The sequence below is a fragment of the Pithys albifrons genome, chromosome 1, assembly GCF_047495875.1.
Source record: "Pithys albifrons albifrons isolate INPA30051 chromosome 1, PitAlb_v1, whole genome shotgun sequence".
Classification (NCBI taxonomy): domain Eukaryota; kingdom Metazoa; phylum Chordata; class Aves; order Passeriformes; family Thamnophilidae; genus Pithys; species Pithys albifrons.
In genome coordinates this window covers 23,847,556-23,874,724 of record NC_092458.1, presented here as the reverse complement: position 1 = coordinate 23,874,724, position 27,169 = coordinate 23,847,556, and the positions used below count along the sequence as shown (strand labels likewise).

Here is a 27,169-nt window from a genome sequence, read left to right as displayed (position 1 = left end):
TGGTGCCTGCTGAGTGTGGGGTTTAAGTGTTTTCCCTGCAGGGAAAAGTTGTCGTTAGTCACAGGGACACGCACTGTTCAGGAGGTTGGTGTGTCACACCTCACCTGTAGTTCCCGCCTGCAAGGTCAAGGGCATATTCAGCAGCAACCTACAAACCAGACACCCTGCTGTGTTGACCACATCCAGGAAAATAGGCTCCAACTATGCAATGAAGTAAGCAGGAAAAATGACAGAGCTATGAGAACCACTGCTACCTCTATGGATCACCAACCGGAAGATGCCAGTTTTAAGCTCTGCTTTATGCTGGCCTAAGGTTCTGCTGTGTTGTGCTGGCAGCCAGCAACCATGTGAAATAAAGATCCTTATGGAGAAAGGACATGTCTGAACACTTTCTTTTCCTTTAAGGAAAGGATCCCTCTGTAATTCACATGTATTTGAATGCACAGGTGTTTGTCCAAAAAAGGGAAAAAGGAAAAAGGTGTGTATTAATTGCTTGCAAGCCTAGCAGCAAATGCCAGATTCTTAAATCTGTCATTGACTACTGGTGAATTATTGCAAAAGTTCTTAATAGCTTCTACCTAGTAATTATTCAAGAAGTATTTTCATAAATGTTGCATCAATAATTTAAAAGTTGCAACAGCATATGATTTCCAACGTGACCTCTGATTGAGTTTGATGGCCAGGACAGAATAAGAGCAGAAGAATAATCATACATGGTAACTATGTGACATGAGAAGGAAATGCTAGTGAGTTCCCTCTGATGGGTGTACTTCCTCAGGCTGAACCGAAACAGCACTAGTCCTCCATGCACCACTGGCAAGGACTGAAAACTATAGTCTTTGACTACCTTACTCAATGCCTTATGTTGACTTCAACGATTGTGAGGAGCTTAGTTGAAACATGAACTGGGTTCTCTTCAGTTTTTCCTGATGTGAAACTAACTGGATGTAGTTCCATGTCATGTCAAGCTTATAATATAAAGCTGATTCTGTTCTGCATTGAATGTGTTTGAAAACTCAAAGCTCTGACTCATTCGTTCAGGTCTCCATTGTGACCTTGATTTGATGACTGTGTTGTCCACCGTTAATTAGCTCGTTGTGGTTCTGCTAATGTGTTTTACATTTGTTTCCTTATTTTTGGTATACAGGGCTGGCTTACTCATTCCAGTTGTAACATGAGTCATGTCAACTAAGATGTATGTAACTTAAATAAGGTAATTCCCATGCATATGGCCCTGCAACCAAATAAGTAACTCCATCCCTGACAAGACCATATCAATATTAAAACAAAGCTATTAAAATGTTGTCTCAGTAAGCAATTAAACTAAAAAAACTCCTCAAGTTTGCAATATTATATTAAACAAGCCCTCTACCAGGTGCAAGACAAACCTAAGGCAATCACTTCCTAACTAAGCAAATCCTGTTTACATCTCAGCTTTGGAAACATATGCTGTTAATTTTAGAAACAGTTGCCATGTGAGCTGGGTGTCAATTCTGAAAAGAAAAAAAGTGTGACTTTTGAGGGTAATTATTTTTCAGCACAGGTGTAGAAAGTGCATTTGAACACCCCAAACATTCACAGAAGCTAAGCTTTGCCTCAATCAACCTGCATCTATGACAATCTGAAAACAGTATCAGAAAATTTATTCTTTCAGGCATGGTATGGCTTTCATAAAAAGTAGTGTAGAACTTCTAAACTTAACAGAGGCCCGTCTTTTCTCCTTCCAGATTTGACCTTTCCTCCATGATGTCCCTTTTAACACTGCCCAGACTACCCACATTTCACCTCTTCTTCCTTGCAGCTCTTGATTAACCAGGGAAGTGACTGGTGGGTCAATGCAGTTATGGAGTTTGCAGTTACCAATCCTTTCCTGCTCACCTCCCAGTTCAACAGATGAACACTGGTGCATGATATCTCCGTGGAGCTCAGGTCCAAAGCAGCCATGGAGAGTGTTCTGACACTCTACTATATCTTCTCCATGTGTGGCAGTGGGATTTAATTTGCCCCACATTCCCTCATTTAATCAGAGAGTCTTTTCATAGTTTGCTGTAATATATTTAAAAGGCTGATGTGCTAAATGACTGACAGGTGAACAATTCAAACAAGATCCACAATTTACTGCTACTCCATAGTGATACGAGACTTTTGGTCATAAAAACAACCCTAATAGTTTGGTAGGGCAAGTCTGTGGTAATTGCCTGGTCTAATCAATCTGTAAGACCCTACAAAGGCAGAGGACAGCGACATAGAGTGGACGATGACAGAAATCTGTCATGGCTCTTGCTAAATGGGTAATGCTGCATTTTAACCAAATAGAAGAAAATAATAAAATGCATTTGTTAGAAAATAATGCGGTATTGGCTCTGATTAGCTAATTATACTGAATGCTGAGGCACTCACCTGCTTCAACAGTGCCCTTTCTCAGCACACAAAGAATATGCATGGGGAGAGTTCAAGGCTCCATCAGTGAGGCAGATATGCTTGCAACACAAGGGAAAAACTCCTGGATAAGCAGGTGTCAACCTGGTGCTTTTCATCAACATGAAACACCTCATAATAATTTACAAAACACACATGTTTTTACACAATGCCCATAGAACATAAGCAGTCTGAGGTTAAAATTTGGTGGCACCTCACAAGTAAGTAACATGCTAATACAGAAAACTGTTCAAAAAGAGAAGCTGAACCAGAGTGATAATCTCAGAGCAGTGCTCAGGTTTTGCTGTCTTCTCAGATTGTTCTCTGGGTCTGGACAAACAATTTTGCAGTATTTGCTTTCCTCTTCAGCTTTATTACAGAGAGGTGCTGTGCTGAAGTCACTCTAGCAGGAGAAGGAGGAGGAAAGCTGAGAGTGATTTGACAGCTGGAGGAGCCCAAAATTAGGTTCTTCTCAGAGCTCCACCTTCCAACATCCTTATTTCAAAAATGTAGGTTACAGCTTTCATGTCAGAAGACCAGCAACCTTATTTTTCTACACCCTGTAGCTTTTCTCCCAAGTCTGTGGGAGGTGTTTGCATGAAGGGTGTTCACACCAAAGTTTCAAACTGGAAAAATGAGGGTGCTTGTTATTAGGTTCAGCAGGCTGGGAATCTGTCAGGCTTTTACAAAACTGCTCATTTTCTCAGTCTTAGCTCTTTCACCACTGTTTTCCCCTTTTTTATTTTTTTTTATTTTATTTTTTGTTACTGAGCACAGGACAAGCTCCATCTTATTAAGAGAAAACAATAGGGTGAGAAGTTGGAAATTGCCAGGAAGCCTGGGAAAGACCGACACTCAGCTGAGATTTCTTTCCATGTTTTCCTGTTGACCTCACAGGCTCTCGACACAAGAGCTCTGAGTACATTAAAGAAAGGCCACAGTCTCATTTGGTCCTGTGAACATTGGCAATATGTTATGGGGACAATATACAAGCTTGAAAGAGAAACCGCAGCAATGTCCCCATGCCCTGGAGGTTTTGTCTGGTGCAATGCTGTTTAACCAGACCACTGTGAGGTTTTAAATGGCCATATGAGATTTATAGTAGGTCATGACCAGATCTCTTTTCAGGGCAAAGTTTGAAAAGTCCATTTGTCTCAAAATTTAAAAAAAAAAGGTCTGGTAATTCTCCAAGGTTTTTACTCTTCCTTCAGGCAACTACTTTTGCCTGGCTAGAGTTCCTAAACCCTCCCTAAGAGCCTTTTAATATGGGAAATATTGTCCTAGTGTCTCCTATCAAAAGAATAATACTGAGGATACAAATATTTACAAACCTACTTCAAGTCCACATGGTCAGTGTCAAGCTTATTAAGTTTTATAACAAGGCACATCATGACCTTAAAAGAAGTGGCTTCAGGAAATCAGTATTTGAAGGCACTATTACCAGGGAAGAGTGATGGTTGTTGTGGGAGCTGAACAGCAGGGGCTCAAGGTGCAGACAGAACTCCCACTGTGGGGCCAGAAGCCGAGGAGCAGCCCTGGCTGGGTGACGGCAGTGCCAGCCCCCAACTGCTGCCCAGATGGGCTGTGTCCCACCACGTCTCAGCAAAAGGTGGACACTGGTGTCTGTGGGGCTCCAAAACAAGGCAATGGGCTGGGCCCCTGCTACAGCTGTTTCTCTCCTGTCATCTTCCAACGATGGGGTACACATGTGGGTGATGCTTGGGTACCCTCTGCTGGGCTTCTGTAATAACACTCCAAGCCAGAGGGGCTGCTGCATGGCCCTGAGTCTGGAGGCAGCTGGGGGAGACTGGTAGGGTATCAGGGTTCCAAGCACCCCAGTGGGACCAGGGTGGTTTTGAAGAATGAGGAAAGGGCAGACTGGGCAAGCAAAGCAGCAAGGCGCCATGACATGCAGCCAGAGAGACTCTGGGACAAGGTCTCCTTGGGAAACTTGGAGAGCCAAAATCATGGAGACCTTGAGCCAAGTGGTGGAAGATGCCCATGTGACAGGCTCCATGTCTGGTTTTCCTCTTGACTCTCTAAAGGTCATGCAGGAAGGAAGAAAAGGAAGACGGGCATGGCAAGCAAAGACCCGGAGGGCTGCTGGGACCCAGGGTCTGGCTGCTCCCGCGCCACTGCCCTCCCTGCCAGCAGGCAGCACCCTCCCGGGTGTGAAACAACACAGATCTCCCTGGGTATGCCTGGTGCCAGGGCTGGAGCAGGTCCTCGCAAAAGCATATTACAGTGTCTTAAAGGATCATTGCAAAGCAAGAGATTTACTTGGCAGGTCACTATGACTTTTCTGGGGGGATTTTTATCTGTTGTGTAAATCAGAATCATGGGATTCTTTTAATCCTGCCCCCGCTGTTTTTTTTTTATTTGACAAATTGTTCATTTAAAGAGTTATGCTTGATTGTGCCAGTAAATAGTAAGTGAGAGCTATTTGTGAATTATTTGGCTGCTAGATTTTGACAGAGAAGGGCCTATTCTCTGTGTGAATGTGTGTGAGAGGCATTGCCTCAGCATGAAAAGAGTTTTGCACCTGAGTCAAGAATGAAAAAGCCCTTTAAAATCTCGATAGCAATCTAACAGAAGACACACTGCTATGCAAAGTAAATTTCATTAGATATAAAATACCTACCTTTAAAATAAATAACTTTCTTTTTTGCAAAAATGACAGAAGATTGCAGACTATATTAAAGATAACGTGTCATGTTTAAATCACCCCATGAAAAAATACCTAATTTAATTTAAGTAATTTCTATTTATTTCTGCCTTTCAAAATGATATAATTTTCAGGTTATAAAAGTATAATGTCTGAACTTAGAGTCTTTACACCTACTTTCAATCCAGGCCTAATTTTACTTCTAAGTTAAAAACACATTAGAGCACAGAGTCATAATATGATCTGGCCTCTCTCTGACTGCAAAAAGGGCAGCCTACTATAAATAGAGTCCTTGAGGGAAAGAAAGTCTTCCATTTTGAGAAGGATTTTGAAATTTCATGCCATTCCAGTCTGGAACAAAGCACTCCAATTCTGAATTTTCCCATGAAACAGAACCTCAAAAGAAAGCAGTAATAATGAAAAACAAAGCAGAAAGTGTTTGTTCTGATAATTTGTAAAGAAAAGGTCACCAGACAGACCTTCTGGAAATGCTGAGAAAAGAACTTGCAACTTTGGCAAATGAACCATTTGAGTATTTTGGGTTTCAGTTTACATCAAAAAATCTCCAATGGTTTGGGAGCCTGAATGCTTCCCCTACAGCCCTACTCATCAGGGTGCCAGCGAGGTTGTTGGGGGAGCTGGTAAAGAGTCAGCTTGAGTTGAAGCGGAACTATAACCAAATCCTCATGTCTAAACCACACACCGAGTGTGTTCCTTTAAAATAATTCACTTGTGCAACCTTTGGAAGTACAAATAGGTAGTGATGTGAATTTCTTTATTTCCAAGATCCTGAGGTCAAATCCTCAGCAAGTAAAAACTGAGATAACCCCACTGAAATCAGGGAAGCTGATTTCAGTTTTTACTGGTGAAAATCTGGTTGCTAAAGTTTAAAACTGTCTCCAAAGTGTACAGTCAGTGTAATGCAAAGGTCATTGCTAGTGTGCACCGATCAGAGTCACTGATGAACCATTAAGAGAATTACTGTGGGACTCAAAATGTTAAGAACAATTGTATGATTTAAGCTTTCATTTCATGCAGAAAAAACATATCTCAATCAAGCTAAACCAGAAACTTTTCTATTTACTTTTCACATTTACCATGAAAAAATGCTCCCCGCTGCCACAAACTATATGGGAAAACCAAAAGGTTTGCATGCAAACCCAATTTGTCAGCATTGGCTGAAAAGTGCATAAACATACCTCCTTTTTCCTGATGTCTGCATAAGAAGACTTTTCACATGCATGGAGAAAGTACTCCTCTTTAACCAGCTGAAGCCCAACAGCTAAGGAATAACATCCCTTGCTCACCAAAAACTCCCAAAGATTTCAGTTTGGCTTCTTGGTATATCAGAAATGTGGGGTCACTTTGGAAGTGCTGCAGGGCATAGAAATACTCCAAAGTGGTCTTGCTTCAGCATCTATATTTCAATGTGTTGCACACAAAGCAAGCAAGCAAGCAAGGAAGTTTTCATAGAATCATAGAGTAGTTTGTGTTGTAAAGGAACCTTTAAAGGTTATCTAGGCCAACCTCCCTGCAGTGTCTTACATGAATCTGATCCTTTTCTCAGAAAGTTCTGTATGTGAGTCTTTCCCAAGGTTTTCTTAGCCAAGGACTTCTGTGGAGATACTACAAAACATGCCTGAAACTTTTCACCTGTGATATTTTTCAAGATAAAGCATTGGTATGAGATTTGGTGGATCACACTGAACTACAGGACCCTGCTGGACTTCTGGTGTACCTTCACACCAACATATGTGGAACAGCTGAGTGGGAAACTGTTCTTCCATCCTAAGAGCTCCATCTAATTTCACAAATGTTCCAGTTTTTCTCTGGAAGGAAACCCAGGCTGTTCAAACATCACACATTTTCTTTAACTGAAACACAGGAAACCTAGAACACTGTGAACCATTCCTCAATGACAGAATAAATCCAACTCTTCTCCAAGTGGAGAGGGAAGTATAAAAGTTTTCCTTCAATATACATCAAAATTGAGGCAGTCACAAAAAAAAGGATGGGACTGCACAGAGGAGCAAGGTTATCTCAGATCACAACAGCATGGCTCCTTGCAGAGGCATTTCAGGCCTGATTCAGCCACAACTATTCCCCAGGGAAAAATCACAGGGTGCCTCTTCCTTTATAGAAACTCATCCTAATTTTTTTCCTGCAAAGAAACTGAACACAGTTCTGCACCCGTGTAGTATCCTCTTCAGCCCTCAGAGAGCAAAGGGCCAGCCAAGGTACAGAATGTGTATTGTCCCCACTGGGGCCTCATCAAGACACTGTACTAAGGAGTTCCTTGCCCATCCTGGGCACAAGCACATCTCTTTCATGGGACTGACTTCCTGCAAAGCATGAGTGTTTTCCCCCAGGCAAACCAGGCCCCCCATTTTCTTTTTGCATCCACTGTTGCCAGGATCAGAACAAAATCAAGAGCGAGGAGAAAATGCTATTGAATCTAAAATTAAAAAATATAGAGGGCAGAAGGCAGATAGCCTTACCAGTGACGAAGACAAACCCAGAAGTTCAGCTGAGATTTCTAAGCCACCTTTGCAGGAAGGCAGGAAAAACCAACAGGAGTAAGCATGTCATCATCCACGGAGCTGATGCCAGAAAACCCCATTGTGTCTGGCTGATTACCGAATGATTAAAGCTTGAAGGTGGGATCTCCTTCCATCTGCTGCATGGACTGCTACCTTGCTCAAAGGGAACTGGAATTTCTCCCTTGCACCTGCTCTGCAGACTCCCCATACTACAGCTAGGACACAATTCACAACATAGAGGGGTCTGAAGTCTCAAGCTCGTGTCATGTAACTTGACTAGGCTGAGGCATTGCTGCTTGCTATGAATTTTCAGCTTTTCATAAAATAAGGTGGTAATGAAAGTGTAGCTATTTGTGTGAACAGCAAGTCCAGTTTCTGGCTCTTGGTGCTGTGTAAACCTGAGCTCTCTTTCATCAAACTGCCAGGAAATAGATACAAATGTATTTATAAGATTTCACTTTGTGCAGCATAGCATGAAAAATAGCACAATATGTCACTCATACTGTAGGACTATAGGATTCTCTGTTCTCTTATCCCGATGCTGAAGTAAGAAAAGCAAAATGTTATGAACTAACTGTCCTCCTACTTCTTCCAATAAAGCATGTTTTAGCTACCAGAATTACTATCAAGGTTAAAATCCCTTTTGTTTTACAACACGTTCATTGCCTAGGGGGGACTTCTATTGCCCAAAGGGAGCATAATGGTCAAATCTCATTAAAATATCATAAGTAATATCAATAATAAGGAAAACAGAATTCATTAACAAACTCAGTGCCCATAGCTATGTCCTCATGTTATATGGGAGGGGTCTTTAGAGCATCAGTTCCACAATACTTCAAGTCAGTGCTCCTTTGATCCACAATTATGGAGATGGACAGACAGGTTAGACAAGATTATGTCTCCAAGGGTCATAAAAATGTAGAAGTTTCCCAACTGCAAACTGATTTTTCAAAGACAACCTGAACAATTTAGCCGGATGGCCACATATGCCTTCCAGGTTTCGTATTGCTAATGTTTATTTTCTCTTGGATTGTTACTGTTTCTCCTACTCTCACACTTTTTATTTTTTGCCTTAGATGCACACATTAAAAACACACTCCCACACTTCTTTTCCTATGTGATTTATTCCCAAGAAATTAAATTACTTTTTTTATAAGCCTGTGTTACCACAAATGATAGCTGAAGATTTGCTGAAAAAATTAATTCCTGATCTGTTGCCGTGAAGCATCCTCGCTAGCACTGCACTGACTCTGTCTTTCAAAACCAGATGGAAGCAGTCCAACAGTATGATTAACTTCTTAGTCCCTGCAATTTCCTATTGCTCTACTTGCCCTAGATTTCAGGATTGACCTCCTGCCTCACTGCAAAATGTACAGTTGCTCAGTTTGATAAATCACATGAATACTTTTTTGATCACAGTTATCTACTATTTACTACATACCTAGTGAGGTTAATCATATGCTGAGGCACTTCATATGCTGCACACATATACACTCTTCTTCCCAATAGCACTTTGCATATTCTTCATGCTGCCAGCCAGCAATGGGACCTGTTTTCTCCTTACTAATATATGAAATACCACAGATCTACACCTTGCCTCTTTTCCCTTCCACATTCATTCTGTAATTATCCACACACTGATTCTTAAAAAGATGAAGGAAGCAAAAAAAAAAAAGAAAAGAAAAAACCACGTAAGATATTACTAGTCAGACCTTTCTTTTAGCAGGTAGATATTTTTCAAAATACAAATGTTTTTGGGAACTAGATATCTTTGGGGAGTCATTGAGAATGCACAAGGTTGCCCAGAGGGAGCTGCGAAATGTTTGGTTGTCATGATAGCAGAACACTATCACTTCCTTGGATAAAAAATACATCTTAACTTTTTATTTCTTTAAATATCAAAGAAATTTCAGTGTTTAGTAAGGCTCAAAATTTCTACAGTTCCCTGGGACAGCTCTGCCCCATGCTCTCATGCAGCAATGCATCCAAATCACATCTTGGGTGCTATGGTAGAATAATTCTAAATAAACACCAGCAACAGTCAAGGTATGGGTCTTGCTCACAAATTAAGTACAGGGAAATAGAGTCCCAGTTTTACAGAGATACCTACTCACTTTGACTCCAAGCCGTCTACACAGGCTCTTCTTATGAAACCCCTTTTCACTAATGCACAACATTCTCCAATGCTGGAAATAGTATCCTATACTCAGTATGTATCATTACTCTTCCACCTTCAAGTTCTCTAACTAGCAGGACTGAGAAACTCTAGCTCATTCCAGGCAGCAGCCACCCTTGGCTACTCTATAGCATGTGGGAGGGCTGCAACTGTGAGGCACCAGCATTTCCAAACAGCCAAGCTTTCATGTAAGGCATAAATGATAAATATATATATTCCCTGTCACAGGTACTCTCCTCTCAAAGATAAGCCAGAAAGATTAATCAATGTGCTAATGCTGTGAGAGCTGTGTGTCTGCTTCTGTGGCAGTGAGCACTGTGCACGTATGTTCTTCTTCAGCCAAGATTTTGGACTCCTGTGGAGCCTGTGATCTCAGTTGCATCACTCTCTGCTGGGACCCAGATCAGCTGTCCCAAGCCAAGGCTTCCCCTCAGCTGTCACTGATTGCACAGACCTGTCACATGGAGCCTTTCTGGCCAGCCAGCTAGCTGAGTCACTCACTGATAAGCTGACCACATAGCTGCTCATGTGGAGAACTCTCATGATGGGAAAGGCTATGTCATCAAAAACACCAGTCCAACACAAACATTAAGTATGTGAGTGACATGAAGCACAGGAATCTTTTTGCTAGCTGCCACTGGACTATTTACTTACTTCAGGGTATCGTAAGTTAAACTGCTTTGCATAATCACACAGATACTTGAGAACAAGAAAACTTTGGCGCCGTCCACCACAAGTTTTAAGGCTGCTTGGACAGCTGTATTCCCTGCCTTAAGTGATCTATTAAAAGTCTAAATTGCCTCTCTTTGTTGCCTTAGTACGTTACAGACAGTCCCTCCCCAGGCCTCCTAACCCAAATAGTGTATCTCAGTGTGGCTTTGTCTGAAGAAGAGCCATGCTATACATCAAGCTTGTGGCTGCTTACAAGGGAAGGGACTGGATTGTCCCAGGTCACCCTTTTCTATTTTCCTTGCAGCTGAGTGCTAAATGGATGCATGTACCCATAAGAGGCGATGCAGCAGCACCTCTGTTTGCAAATGTCTCTCCCCCCACAGACATGAGCCTCTCTTGCTTCTCAGCTCCCCAAACCCTTCACCTCTCCAGTGGACAAGGGGGAAAACTTGCTTGCTCTGCAAGCTCTTGAGTGCTAATGGCCAGTCCCATTAGGGTAAACCAGCTCATGGCTGGCACAGCCTGCATTTTGGTGTTCCAGCTGTGATCAGACACGGGTGAGGTCTGGTTACATGGAGGTCTGGTTATCCCTTCTGCCTGAAACTCAGACAGGCTGTGTAGCTCACCAGCCATTATGAACAGGGCTTGTCTACACTGCCAAATGGATGTGCTGAGGCACCTTCTCTGTCAACAGCACAAGTAAATCTAAAAGGTTTCATAGCTGATACTTGACAGTTCAAGTCTGGGTGACATGTATATATATTAACCAGGTGCTGAGAGTAAGCTAGCAAGTTGGGCTCTTTACATGGCTTATCAGCTGGGAAGGGTAGATCTGCCAGTGCAGCCATGTGGCTGCTGGGATGAGTGAGTTCAGCTTTCCCTATATCTTACATGCCTGTGCTGAGGTCCATATGGGCAGAGCTAGCAGGGTCTGCCTGCATCCTCCAGCATAACTACACAGGGAGGAGAACAGACCATGCCTGTGAAGCAAGCATGTCTTCCAAGTACCACCCAAGCAGCACACTGAATGAGAGATCTTTCACTTGTAAATTCACTGGTGGTACAACATTTCCCTCTAAGTGGTCAAAACTCAGACCCACTTGGCCTACGCTTCAGCATAGAGAAATAAAAGCAGCCAGGGGAATAAAAGTGCCCTAGGACCACTGTAAATCTTTACTTCATGGAAAATCTTATCTTGCACATGAATATGAGCTGTGAATAAATTTAATGTGTGGATTAAGTGTTGTGCGGTCTCCCTCATGGTGGGCTTTTCAGCCTAAAAAGAACAAAAGAATAATAATGAATGTTATGTTTGGGTATGATTGCAAACAGCTGTAATTTACAGCTGGACATTCTCCACTGCAAATGTATCCAGCAAGCAAGTGCTTCTGGGTTAGTGGAACAGACTGCAAAAAAATTAGCTTTTAACTTCAGCCTTAAGGTCAGAGTTCTGGAACCATGGGAGTCAATAATAAAATCTATTTAGCTCAGTGGGATTAAGCAGGTTTAAGACCTGGCTTAACCACACTGCTTACTGTTAAATAACAACAGAACACACTGAATATTTTAGTTACAGACATTTTTCTTCATTTGAAAACTATTCAGGCAGTGGGTATGAGAGTCAGACAATTGAAAATATGCCAGCACTATACCATTAAGGTATATGAGTTAAGTTCTTGCTCTTCGCTGTCCTAGAAACTGAGTAATCTGTAGAGTTAGGCCACTTTACTGGAGAGCACAATAAAATTAAAACCAAGCTGTGCTGTATAAACACTGAGGTCTTTTCATGAGAGAATGAAAAGCTAATGGGGCCAGTGCATCTTGCCTGACAAAATAGTCAGTGCATGTGCAGAGCAACCTGTCTTCTGGAAGCAGAAAAGCTGTTTCAATCAAGCTTCTGGGTCACTAATCTTTGTGTTTGCACATAAATCTGCTGGGGCTTACTTTGTCATTCTGAAAACAAAACTGAGTGTGATACACTACAGAAATCAATGGCTACAGGTTTAAAAACTCTCTTTTTTAACTCCTCTTTTAGTTTAGCTAACTGGTACCTCTTTAATAGAAACTGAAAACAAGAACTGCAACAACTGCTGGAGAATATTTTTTAAAAATGGGCAAAATTACTGAAGGCTTCATATAAGCTGCCATCTCCCTTGGTGCTGGGAAATGCTGGTGTGTGACTGGGAGCTCTTAGCTGCTACTAGGACACAACTAACGAGCAGCAGTATTGCAGGCACCCTCACTTTAGCCAAGAAGAGACAGAACCTGCCATCACAGTGTGAGATTTTGATTCCCTGCTCTCATGCTCACTCGCTGCAGTGAGGTAATGGGTGGCAGAGAGGCAACCCCCAGGGTGCACCCCCAGCCTTCCCAGCACCCCCTGCAGAAGTCGGGGGAGGAGGGTGATGGTAAACACCAAAGCCCTTTTGCCTTGCAGATGAGGGCAGCCTGCAACCAGTTCCCTTACCACCTTTGATGAGGTAGGGACCATCTATCTACCACCACTTTTCTTTCTGCGGGGCTTGGGGCTTGTTAGTTACCTCCAAGGGCACTTCTGTAGGAATGTTCCTAGTTCAGCCCAGGGGAAGTATGCTGAGAAAAAAACACCATGTTCCCTTTGGTCCCCACCAAGAGCAAAATCTGCTTTGCCTTAGGGGTGAGCTTGCACACCTCCAGGGAGAGGGGCATAATGCTGACTCCAGCTCCTCTTTCTTTTGGCATTCATTCCAGTTACAGCAAATAGTTCTGTGCCCCATAACCATGCCAGCAATTTCACCCACATCCCATACATTTCACTGGGGATTTTTTTTCCCTTAAAGGGGGGGCAAAAAATTCTAAACAAAACAGTGTTTGTAAACTTGGAAAGGGAAGGTCGATAATTTTGGCCGTCTTAGCCTCCAAGCAGAGAGAAATGTTATTCATCCATGCACAACATATAATTCAGCCTAAGTGACAGGCTCTGCTCTGGAGAAATCCTGGCCTGAGCTGCCTTCCAGAGTCAATTACCACTTATTCCCAGGGAGGCGGGGGGCTGGGGGCCAGACGGAGCAGAGGGGGCTGCCAACAAGGCATGGGGAAATTTACTCTGTGTCAGCCTGCATGACACAGTACCTCATTTGTGGAAAAATGTAAATCTGCTAGTTCTTTTTCACAGGCACTAAAATGTACAGTCTCTCCACCCCTTTCCCTCCTCCCTTTCCCAAAACTGGAAAAGAAATCAGGGCCGTCTCAGAAAGCTACCTTATATTTCAATCAATCCTCTTTCATGAAAGTCATTTAAGGTAAATACCTGTGCAGACCTACAGCCCAACTATAACATTTACCATGGCCCAAATCCTGAATTCCTCACTCAGGCAAGTTTCCCATTGAATTTCATGGATTTTTGCTTGAAAAAGAGCTGAGTAAAGCCTGAACGCTGTCTAAGGATTAGGTCCCCAGCTTATCTGCCTGGAGCACTGCTGCAGTTCCAGAAGAAGTGAAAAAATTAATCAAATTCCTCCAAAATACCAATCCCTTAAAACTTAAGGGGTAAAAAAGGGCATTGTTTTTGTGCATAAGACATACAGAGAATCTCATCAAAAGAAATGTAATTCCCAGGGAAAGGATTTGGAAAAAGTCAAAAGAGAACATCTCGGAATAAATGAAGTACTTATTGCTGAAAAATGAGCTCAGATATATCTCAGCAAACTCGAAAGCTCAGAATTTACTGCATCATTCATGCCTTCTCCAGTAAGTTTCTTATCTCTCGTTTGGTATCACAACAAGGGATTCTGCATACTCTGTATGAAATACAACAAGACTGTGATTTTTGCAGTAATAAACTCTACACATGCATGACAAATCCAAGCATGCAAAATGTTTAACATCCCAGTTCACAGATACTTTGGGGACAAAATCCGATTATGAGTTATATGCCACAATAAATAGGGCTCAACGTTTCATAAAGCAATTTATAGTTCATAAAAATGACAAAATGTACCTGTCAGATAGAACGCGGAGAGCAGATCTCTGTGCTGCCTGCTGGAAGAAAGGGCAGAGATGTTTATTTTATATTCTGACTTGAAAATTACGAGCACAATCAACACTTTAAAAAATGCGTTACACACATTTTTGTCATGTGTCCAAAATGTTAAAGTACAAGCAAAGTAGCAGAGAGTCTATAGTCAAATGGGCATTCCAGCCTGGTAAATGTAAGAACACTTTGTTTAAAATGCCAAAACCCAGAAGATTGTCAAAGCAGCGCACGGTACTTGAGGTCTGAACTACTCATTTACACAATTTTTTCTGCGGGTCCCTGCAAACTCGCCAGGGCTCGGCTTTCTGCTTTCCCCTCTCCCCGCTTCCGCAATGCCATTCCCTCTCCTTTACCATTAGTCTCCTCCCATTCTTCCACAGAAACAAACATCACATATTTGCTTCCTTTTGCGATGAATTACAAAATTTGCAAAGCTTGCCAGGGCTGCTGCAGACTTTTCATGAGTGCTGCCATGTTAATCTGCTGGCAATGTTTGCCTACACAGTACAGGATTGACTTGTTGCTGGTTTGCTCTTCAGTTTTTGCCTCGTACAACTCTTTGGATGGGGTGGGGAAGCATGATGCTTTTTCTTGTGTTAACCAGCAGGTCTGGGAATAGAAATTGTAGCCTCTCAAGTTTAATAGGACTCCCAAGCCTATCCCTGAGCTAGTTTGCCACTTTATTATTATTATTCTTTCCCCTCCTTCAATCACTTCAAGTGGTGTGATTCATGGCTTCGGCACAGTAACTAGCTGCTAAGCAAAGATGAAATCTGTAACATTTTGAAAATCCACCTTAAAACCTCCATTGTACTTGGAGCTGTCCAGAGCATCCTCTTCCCAGCTATACCTGTCCGGGCTATGCCTCACATGGCACAGGAGGGACACAGAGCTAGGCAGTATGGAGACTCAAGGGGTGAGGAATCTAGGTTTTTTACCAGTAAATAAATTTTGAAACTGTTCTCCCTGGCTTCTCAGGCTGCTGGGGGCTGCACCCTTATTCCCAGACAGGCTGGATGGCTTACAGGCATCCTGCTCAGCACCAGAGAGCATGGAGGTAACCTTTCTGGCTTGTCAAAATGTTGCTGACAGGCTGCAAAAAACACTTGATAAAACCCGACTTGTGGTTGCAGTTATGTGCCATTTCACAGAAAGGTGTGAAAAGATCCCCAGAATGGATTTCTGAAGATCTGACAGGAATGGGAAGAGTTTGCAGTTGATTTTTGAATCAGGATTTGTGCTCTGTGAACTTTCTGGTACAATTTGTACCTCCTATGTTCCCTGGGGAGATGCAGTTTGCTGTGTATTACATATCAAATTGTCAGAAGACACGGTGGTATGGCTTGCTGGAGGGTTTTTCCTTAGTGTTGACTTTCTGCAGTGGGCAGAGAACCTGTGGGAAGGAATTGGAAGGCACTGGCAGCTCAGTGAGAGTGTGTCCATGGCATGATCACATTGTTTTTAGTGTTAGGAAAATCATATGGTGAGTCTGGTATTTTTCACTGTTTCCAGTAGGTCATACTATTTGCATGCTCTTTGGATAGGACACCAGCCATGCCATCCAGGCCACTGAGTACAGGGCAGGCTTTAAAGAGAGTGCCACTCTCTCGTGCCCGGCTCCAGTCCAGCGGGCTGGCATAATTTTCCCTATCTCCTCTGCAAGGGGTTTGTCAGGACAATTTCATCCCACTTCTTGCACACAAGCACAGGGGAGACCCAAACTCCTTAGGTTTAAGAATGACTTACGGCTTAATCTCTTCTTTAACACCCTGAGCCAACACAGATTCCTCTCCCACCACACCCCATCACCTTCACTTGTGGGAAGCTACGTCCATTTTGAGTTTCAAGCTGTGCAGCTTTGATGCTGAGGCTTGTGCTATGTTACACCTTTGCCTGCAAAACTCAGGAGCATCCTCTCATTATCAGAATCCTTTTCCATGACCAAGTTGTGTGGATACTATTCAGGTCACCTTTTCTTCTCCTCTTCCACCAGCAGCCAGGGCTGGTCTTTCCCTCACAGGCAGCCACTACCTGGCAGTGCTGTTTAAACCCCTTATGTATTTCCCACTCTTGGGTCAGGCCATCATAAGGTGCTCATGTGGTTGTGCAATACAACAGGTTGGAAAACTGATCCAGCCGAAAAATAACTATTTTCCTCCACCTTTTTTTTTTCTCATCCTCCTCAGTTTCCCCGTGTTATTTGTAACCTGGATCCCTTTTCTGAGCTGCCTCCCCAGGGAGAGGGTGCCACATCACAGGGTGCAGTGTGAGAATGAGAACAGGATCATGGGGTAGTGCAGCAAAGACCTTTGTTGCTGACATGGTCATGACCAGCAGCAAGGTTGCTTTCACCTGACATCACTTCCACTCCTGTCTGGATCTGCAGAGCACTCCTGGAGCAAGGCACATGGTGGCTGTCATAGCCAGAAGGCACTGAAGGAGACAGCCTGCTCTGTAGCCACGGCCTTATGGATATTGCAGAGACCTCAAGAAAGCAAAAATGGATTTTGATGACAGTAAAAGCTCCTAATATGGGATGTAGGGTTCATATCACTGTTCTATTTCCCTAAAATCCCTAATTTTGAGAGAGAGAACTGCTGGATACTTTCTGTCCAGGTTTGAGGAAAGCTGCCCTCAGGAGGGAAGAGAGGAGGACTCTTGCCTTGACCCATTTGGTGTACTGAGCCAGGACACGTGGTGAGGGGCTGCAGCCTTATGTGCTAATCTTCAGTTTCCACCTTGGTGCATCCAGTTGCTGAGAGATTTGAAAATGTGATTCCCTTCTGGGCAAGAAAGTGAGTTTGAATGACAGGCAGGGCAGCAGAGAGAAGTGTACTCGTGCTATTCAATGAGATCATTCTACTTTTCAATTACCCTCTCATTTTAAGTCCTTTAATAAACATCCTTCTTCACCAAGGTGCAATGCAAATTGCATGGGGCACCTCAGTCTTTGCCTGGTGCTCACACATTCCCTAAATGAGACTATTGATTTCTTTCTTACAGTCTGAAAATACAACCCTGTTTGATTGCGTATTTGTGTGACTCCCTGAGTTGGTAATGTCCCCATTTCTCAGTGATGGGGGAATAAGATCCAGTCACAAGTTTATTCTTCCTCCCTGGAGAAACAAATCTATTGCCTGCAATGAAAGGCAGTTAGCAACTATCCAGCAATTTTAATTCTAGTCTGTATTGCTCCCCTCTCCTGGAGAAAGTGAGCCGTTGTAATTAAAGGTAGTTAGCAGTTCCCTAGCAAGCATAAATACTTGCAGCCACTAATTACAGTCTGTTCTCCTGTTCCCCTGCCACAACACTGGGCTGCTCAACTTAGGGGGAAGTACCTGCCCTCACTTTTTGCTAATAGTTTCTTTGTGACCCCATTCAAAGACATTAATGAATCCCCATGGAGGGTCATGACCCACAGTTTGAGAAACTCATGACTATAGGAACAGCTTTTTGTGATTTATTATATTTATAATATGCTGGCATTATCTATCTTACAATGTAAGCAAAAGGGTACTTAGTATCATATACTGCCTGCATGACTATTTTTAATAGCTAGATTTTGATTGTGCTATTTAATTTGCATTTTATTTTACATCGTTAACAACTTTACTGAGGCCAACTTATCATCCATCAAGAAAGATGGGAATATGTTCTACAGTCTTTATTATTTCTGGAAGTAAATGACTATGCTGGTTACAGAAATTGGGGATAAGAAATAATTTTGAAGTTGGGTATTGCTGACAGAATTTAACTATCTAAGACTTACCACTAAAAAGTACTTTATGGGAAGCTTAATATTCTCTTGATAAGTGGTTGAGAGTGTTCACCAGCAATGAACATAATCCTGAATTTTCAGTTCTTTGAATAATTGGGGTTACTAATGGAAGAAGGTTCTCCTCAATATGAACATGGATACTGGTGGCAAACTCACCACATAATAACTTTAGTGCTGAGTAGCAAGCAAGGAAGGGAAAGAAAATAATCACTCAGGTGACTGAGGTATTTGGGCTAGAGAAACCAGCCATAGCAAATGAGATGAATTATGGCATTTCACTACATCAAGAGTTACAAATTGCAGGATACTGGCTGGTTAGACTTCTTTGACCCCCACCTGAGCTGGCTCAGATATATTTAAGGCAGAGTTTCATTGACCTGCCAATAGTCCCCATTCATCATTCACAGAAGACTATAGCCATACCCCAAGACTACTGGGACAAAACAAGTTTTCAGCCAGCAGTAATCACGGTCGGGTTCTCAATCTCCAGAGATTTCATGTCCTTTCTCCATGCCTTATTGCAATGAGCCAGAGCTTGGGAACATATTCAGGTTTCAGTGTATGTTAAATGAGCTACCAAAATTAGCTTGAAGTGTCACAAGTTGCAATCTGTTGTTGAAGGGAAATCAGAGAGGAAATTAAATACTTTTATTGTAATTGGGACTGAGCAGTGAACTAGCTCATTGTAATTGGGACTGAGCAGTGAGCAGAACGGGTTGAATACAGCTATTGAGATGGAGATACAGGAGTGTTAAGAGTGGTCCCCAGAAATCCCTCTTTTTTTTTTAATTTGTTTTAAAAGAATTGTTTCATAAACTGCTGGGCTCACAGGCATTTTTGGATAAGAAACAAATGAGAGAACTACTGAAGTATGTTCTTCTGGGCTTGGAAGACTGTCTTGGAGGCACTGCAGACTGACTGTGGATGCATTTTCCTATACCTCACCCATGACAGCTTTGGCAAATAAAAGCCAGTAAATTGACTGCTGGCAGATTCAGACATTTTGCTTTCCATTTTGCCCGTCCCGTGGATTAACTGCTGTTATCGTGGGAAAGCTCAGCTAGAGTGATTCTATGGAGTTACATGAGCTATACCAGAGACTTCACTGAGATGGCACAGGTGTTAGAATTCAAACCATTTCTTTGGTGAACTGTAGCAGTATGTGCTGCCTGTTCATCAGTAAAGTGCACTGCTTCTGGAGCATTTCGTTTGTCTTCCTTGGGTGGTAGGTGCTGCTTTGGAACTGTGCAGTGAACCGTGTATGCTCTTAAGTCAGCAGCTCTCATATTATCAACCACCCTGTCTTGGACTGCAGTTAGTGAGCTTTTTCCAAGCCAGGGTTAAGGAAAGGTGTCATTACTATATACTGCCATTTAGGAACCAGACCAGAAAAAACACTTTTATATCTGTCCTCTTTCATGTTTCACTCTTCATATGTCTTCCATGTTGATTCTGTTCTAATTTCCTAAGATTCTGTTTGTTTTAAGCTTAAATGCAGTTCCTTACTAAGCTAGCAAAGCCAGGAAGAAAACTTTGTGAAGGCAAAACCTGATTGCATGCTGTAACTTGGGCTATAGGATTCTCCAGAGCTTTTCGTCTGCTTCAGATCTGGATGCTGTTGTGGACCCAGAGCAAAACTTTCAGATAATCCTTTTATGGTGAACTCACCTCAATCCAACCACATACACCTTCTGTGTTAAGATGTGGGGATAGCCAGCTCTGTTTATAAACACCCTCTTGTGCTGAAGTTAGACCTTTGCCTGTGAGACAGAGTTGCCTTCCAGCCTCAAAGCTTCTCTCTCATCACAGGTGTTTATTAGACTGTGATCGAGTCAGCTGCTGGCCCTGCTTCAGACAAGCTCAGCTCATTGTGTGGGTATCTTTCACTCCAAGGCATGTTTTCCGAATGTGTTAAGCACCTTTCTCCCTCCTCTTGAAACCTTCTCCAGTTTTCAGTGTTCTCCTTGAAGGGTGCGAAGCTGCACAGCGTTGCAATGATCCTCTCATCAGAACTGGAAACAGAGGTTAGTGAAAACCTCTCACACCTATGCAGACTTGCCCTGTTTAAATGCTTGTGAGTATTTTGTGGCCACAAGAAGTTGCCCGAGGAGATCACGTCAGGCAATTTATCCTAAGTGATTCCTAACGTGCCTTCCCTCACCACGTTATCCTGTACTACTCAGTGTTCCAAGGGGCTTTGTTTGAGGATTGCTTTCGAGTGTGGATTTCTGAGGGATTTAAAATCACTCGTAAACTGCAGCTTGAGTGTTTCTCTGTAAATTTGCAATATAAATGTATGAATGTGATTTTCACTGTCTGGTTCATATTTGTTTAAGATTTATAGGCTGTAAGATTTAAAAAGGTCTCCCTTCCTTCCCATTTTGGAGTTGGTTATCATCAGAGCCACATCTTTTAAGAAACCATAAAACTCCTTCTGGATTTCATGATTTCTCTGGGCCTTTCAACACCTCAGTATCAATTTTTCACCCTGGAGTTTTATTATTATATATTTGGCGTACATTGTTCTTTCTCCTCTGCTTTGCACATTAATCCTTATTAATCTTCAGTGGCAACACAGTCTAGTGACTTGAAAATGGCACCTGGGAGTGAAAGACCCAAGCACTAATCCTAACTTTGCAGCTCACTTGCCATGTGCCTTCAAATAAGCCACATCTCAGTCTCAGTCTCCCTTGTCAGTCCTACAGAGATAATAATTCTTGCTTAGCCCTACCTAAATACCGCTCTGGGACATTATATTAAGCAGTTAATACTTGTTAAGTGATTTGGATCTCCAAACTGATGTATAATTAGCATGGGTATTAAGCATACAGAGAATTCTACAGATCTGTAAATGTTGAGTCTTCTGTCCTGCATCTGTTCAGATTTTTCCTGCAGTCTGGCCCCAACAATCATGCAGGGCTTCAATGCAGATGAGCTGACTTTAATCTTTCTTTCAGTGGAGATGAGCAGAAGAAAAATCCTTGATATTTTACATTAATAAATTACTTAATTTCCAATGCCACTGGAGGAAGGTTCATGGGAAACGATGCAGTAGTCACCTTGGAAAACGTACTCTGTCTCCACAGAAGTAGTCTCCTTATCCAGGAAAAAGTAACTCAGTTGAAGTGCTTAGAATATCACAGATAAAAATTGTCTGTGTTGTGCCACAGGCTTTACAAGATTTATTTGGAAAACTGAATGCACGGAAATTAAACTGTTGGGGTTTTTTATTTTTTTCCACAAGTCTGTATATGTGAAAATACGGGAAATACAAGCCTAAATTCCCCAAATAGTGGTTACTCTTCCCAGGGATGTGCCATGTCAATCAACTATGACGCAATTGCTCCTACCCAAGTATCTGCTTGGATTGTGCTAGGAATAAAAAAGAAGACAGGGCATAACATCCTAGGTTGATTGAAATCAGTGGCTAAACTCTCTCTGACCTCAGAGGAGACAGATTTCATACAAGGTGTAGGAGAAATACTAGCAATGGTTCCTCAGTTTCTTTTTCCTAAATGTTAGTTTTGATGGATTGGCCGCTGGCTCTTTTTACCTATTTCTCACCGTGTTCTAATATAGCTGCTACTCCCTTTATAATGTCCTTTTCCCCACAATTTCTTTTCTTCATTAATTTATTTTTTATTCCTTTAATCCTGTTCTCATTTTGCATTTATTTTGTTTTCTGACATGCTCTCACCTGCCTCTGTTTCTGCTGTCCCCCATCTCTGTGGGCTACCTCTCTTCCATACAGCCCCTCACGCTGACACCACCCCAGCCTGAGCTGAATGGGCAGGGAGAGCAAAGCTCCTAGAGAGGCTGGGAATCTGTGTTTGTGTGCACGCATGAGCGTGTGCACACGTGTGAGAGAGACACAAACAGGGTACATTTTCCTCTTGCAGCTTTTGAAAGCTGCAATATTACAAATGGCACTAATTTGTGCTCTAAATTATTTGTGACTGCTGGTTATTTAGCCATTCTCTTAAAGGCATGCTGGAATGAGTTTGCCTGAAGGCAAACAGACTCTGTGGCCACGTTTGAGTGGCACATGGGCTGGAGCGTTCATGGGAGACTGGGACAGCCCAGAGATGCGGGATCTAATCCTTTGTTATGCCTCAAGTTAGCCAACACTGCTGAATTGATTGCACTGGGATATGTTCCCACTCCAGTCAAGACAGACGCTTATACAGCAATTCCAGTTCACAACGGGGGAGAAGTTCTAGCCACAGATTTCAAGAAGATGGGGTTAAGGATGTCATGGCAGATACAGAGAGAGTGTTTATCTCAGAAAAAGGTGACACTGGTGAAAAAGGGCTGGCTTTGGAGATTGACTGAAACTTAGCTTAGTCACGGAATCCACATAAAGAGACGAGGAAGACGGTCCTGTTCTTTAAGTTTATTTTCCAGTTTATTTTTTAGAGGTTTGCTGCTGAGAAGCATGGAGATCAGAGTGCTGTGTTCAAATGTCCCCAAATTTTGGGCACGTCCAAGAGCCAAGCTGGTCTCTAACTTTTTTCACTGTCATTCATGGTGGTGGCATTCAAATTTAGAGCCTGAACCTTCCTGCCAGCCAGACATTGAATCTGATTTTGTAAGATAGGCAGTGATGTGAGCCAAGTTTGGCAGGACAAGACTGAGCTCTTATTTTGTTTCATCTGACAGTTTCAGTGAGGCAATCTTGGTCTTCTTGTCATGCCTTGTGGAACTGCAAATTTAGATGTCACAGAGATTTTAAAGTAAGAGCTGGCAAACCACAAAAAAGAATTTGGCTCAGCTGGTTTAAATCTCACTCTGGATTCTAGCTAACTTGGATACCAAAAGGACTGCTTCTCTAATACACAGAGAATAATAGACTTAGCAGAGTTAAGCAAGGCTGTTAAGAGTGGCTATTCCTCCAGTTTAAAATCACACTCATGTTATAGTGACAGGGGGCTGAGCAGAACATATGGATTAAGTAAAAAACAACCTGAGGATTGACCATTCCTTTAACCAAAACCTAATTTTTCCACTTTAGCTTATCTCTGATTTGTGCTGTTTTGGTTGCAATCAGACTTGCATACAGGCAGACTCCGTGAAATAATTTTTCTGTGCTCACTGGAGTGAGAAACTTCTCATCAGAAAGAATTTTTTTCCCTTTAAGTCTATCAGGGCATTTTTTTTTGAGAGAAGGATTAATTTTTGGGAATGATGCAGGCTCTTTGCTTTCTCTTTTTTTCGGGGGCTGAGTGTTCTCATCTCCTTTTTCATTCATTTTCCCTTCCGATCATGCACTGAAGAAGAGGTGAATAAAAGGGAGCACAACACTAAAATGACTTAATGTGGTTAAAATATTTGGACATGGCATATGTGAAGAGGGCTATGCAGTGGTGTGTTATAATTTTCCCTCTATAACTCTTCTCTCTAGATGTATCTGCCTTGGTGCTCTGCTCAGCTGATCTTTGACTTTAGAAAGTGCTGTCCTAACAGAGGGGTCACAGAAAGAAAGCTTTGCCCCTTTTTCAATTTGATTCAGAATTCATTACAGATGTCTTCAAATTAACTGGAATATTACATTTCATATGTAGAAGTACTGCTTATAAAGACTCTACTAAAAATATTCTTTGTGGAAGAAGGTAGATGCATGACTGTTCATTTCAGGATAACTTTCATTTTTTCTGTTGTCAGTCCATATCCAGAAGTGAGATGACAAAATCCTACACATTATTAAACAGATTGTTTTTATATACATTCTTTCTCACTTGTTCTTGGATACCCCTAAAGAAATGAGACAAGATTTTATGATTTAAAAAAAAATAATTTCCTAATGCTATTTATATAGGCATACACCCACACCAATTGCCACTGACTACAGAGATGGACTGTTGCAATGACAGGACAGATTTAGCTTGTCCTAAGTGCCTGTGCTGCACCCAGTCCTACCAGAAAGATGCATTTCCAGGGATGAGCCTTGGTGACTCTCAGGACACATGTGATGGAAAAGAAGTGTAGGCACATATGTCCTCACAGGAGCTGTGGGCCTAACTCTGATTACCATCAATTTTTATGGCTCAACCATGGCAGGGTGATGCTGAAGCATGGACAGGCCCCCAGGGCCAGCAGCCCACCCTGACTGTCCCCAGACTGCTGTGGATGGGGGGGTAACCCCAGGATGCCCAGGAGGGCACTGGGCTGAGTGGGCAGCCATCACCCCATGGGGCTTTGGGTGGAGAGCCAGACCAGGCTGAAAAGACCTTTATTTTACTGTCCTGAAGCTGTGAACTTTCTTGAGGCAGCTCTTCCCCCGAGGTCTCCTGTGAAATAACACGGCTTTCTGTTTGTCTTGTTTTGCCTGTGGAGGGGCTGGTTTTGCTCACACCACTCTAACCCTGCAGGGCCAATGTGTCCCTGTCCCTTCTTGAGGAGGGCAGCCACTTGCAGGCAAATGCTGCCTGCTCTGTTCCTTCCGTGCAGGGGAACATCAGCGAAATTAAGGAACCTGAGAGGATTGTCTGCTGCCTTCCTGTGCCCTCTGTGAGGGGGCATCTTTAGCCCCCACACTTACCTGCTGCTGCAGGACCATAGTCATACTACTCTTTTTCCTTTGAAAAGAAAAAGGTACTAAAGTTGTATCTTCCCTTTTGAGATCAGCAGGGGCTGGAGTGCAGAGCCATGTCCCTGGGAGTGTGTTCTGATTGCTTCTTCCACTTCTGTTTATACAATTTTACAAAATTTTGGCAGGACTCAAGAGCACATACCAGGGTGTTGGCTTTTATGAATCCCATGGGATGTGAAAGTCAAGCTGACTCGATGAACTTTGGTTACATATTCCAGACAAGCACAATGACTCTATTTATTCAGACTTGGCAGCCAGAATGCAGATTGACTCTGTGGGTAATAAATTTTCACAGCCACAGAACTTCAGCGGGAACCAACCTGATCCTGCACAGAAAAAATGCACACAAGGAAGTAGACTTGGGTTGCAAAAATATGTTGGATTATTATTCCATGTATGTATACCAGTCAGTTAATTTATTTGGCTATTGATTGACATGAATTGCACAAATGATGCCAGTGATCTTTTTCCCCTTAAAAGAACTACTTTCTCTAATAAAATGTTCATGTTGTAAAAGGAAAAGTATGGGGAGAAAGAAGAGAATTGTTCATATTACAACTGACAATCTCTTTTTAATATTTCACCCAAGACTGATTTAAGTTATCCAGTGACCTCTACGGAGAAGAACAGGGTACTATAATGGGGACTGTTTCATGTGCTATGCCACACTTCAAAGAACCAAAAGGCAATAACCACTACAATTTAGTACTCTGAACAATCTTAAGTACAATTTTGACATCTTCATGCTACAAAGCTTCAGATGCTTTCTGAGAGAGATGATGATGAAATTATTACTCTATGTGTTATAAATCAAAATGAATTGGTTCTTTAACTTGCAGATTTATGTTAACTACCTTGGTATCTGTTAATTGCATGCTCTTCAGATATTGATTGGGGATTAAAAAGTGTATTTTCTTCAATCTGTGTGGTGTAAAATATGCCAACAGGAAATCTTCTCTCTGCATATTAGATCCTATGATCACTGCCTGTAAAATTGAAATGATCAGTTTAAATGGATAAACTATGCTCATTAAAGAGGAAAAATACATTTATGTAATTAAAATTAAGAGACTAATATGTGTGGATAATATAATTACTGTGGGTGCACACATACTCAACTCAAACCTACTCTCTTTTTCTTCTCTTGGGTCTGTGAATCTCACTACCTTAATTGCTGGTACACAGGGAAGGGTTGGGAATGCTTTGCCCACTGCAGTTTTGAAGCTCTTAATCATGTCTCTGTCTTGCATTTGGCCTCTCTCATCCACAGCTCACATTCCTTGGGCCAGCGACAGCCCTCCAAATGCCAGCCCTGGGAGCTGACAGAAGCACCTGTCCCCTTTGCACCACTTCAGAAACTTCCTGTTCGCTGCTTGGCAATTTCAGATATAAATGCAAAATCTCCTCCAAAGTTTTCAAAGTCTTTCCCCTGAACTCCATTTAGAAATCAGCAAAATGAAAAGCTTCCCAGTTCTTGTACAGCTCACCTTCAGCTCTTTGAGAAACTGGATTTCTTGAATCAGTCTGACTGCTCAAAGGTTAACTAATTACATGAGGAATCTCTCATGTACTGTTGCTATCCATTCATCTTTGGTTGCTTTCTTTACTGTTCCTGAGCTCAGGAGATAGGAGATTAAAGAGTTAGGAAGTAAAAGGAATTGAGTTCTCCCACTGACATTTAAACACAGATCCATGTTGTCATCTGAGTGTTGTCATCAGAGAAGGTCTGTGTTGTTCTTTTTTTTGGGTCTATTTCCTGCTAGGTGGATAGAAACACAGTGTTTTGTTTTTCCAGTAGGCATATTTATTTAGGACTATTCTTTAAGCAAACCTGCAGGTCTCAGATGAGGTTCTGCAAAGCATCTCATAGAGTAAGAGTCAGCCTTTGCCTCTGGGAGATTTTTGCCTATAGGGTCAAGTTAGAAAAAAATATGACTATAAAGAAGGACCAGATAACTAAGTACTCTCCACAAGTTGCTCATGCTAGGGCCTGTGATGATTACAAGTGAGTAATGGGATCTCAGCCCTGCTCCTTGCTGCCCATGTGGCAAGCTGTCTTGGCTCTGCAGAGCTTGTTGAAGCACCAGGGTGAAAGATCTAGGCTGAATCAGCTGCATCTTAAAGCCCGGGTTCCCATGCACATGGAAGATGTTAAGAAGTACAAGTCACAGTGCTAAACAAAGGTTACCATGTGCACATACCTAAATGGTAGTATTTTTCCACAATCCCTTCGCTGCCTAAACCTACTAATATTCTTCATGCAAGATAAACACTTTCACATGTCCTTTTCTACTTGCTGTAAAACAAAACAGAATT

General features: G+C 42.3%; 1 protein-coding gene across 1 annotated transcript in view; it reads right to left on the bottom strand.

The window, feature by feature from the left end:
* Window positions 1–27,169, bottom strand: part of AFF3 (ALF transcription elongation factor 3) — a 328,111-nt gene that overhangs the window by 58,911 nt on the left and 242,031 nt on the right. The window contains exon 9 of the mRNA XM_071568183.1: window positions 14,451–14,491. Coding sequence (XP_071424284.1) covers window positions 14,451–14,491 — 41 coding nt within the window. The remainder of the gene's footprint in view (window positions 1–14,450; window positions 14,492–27,169) is intronic.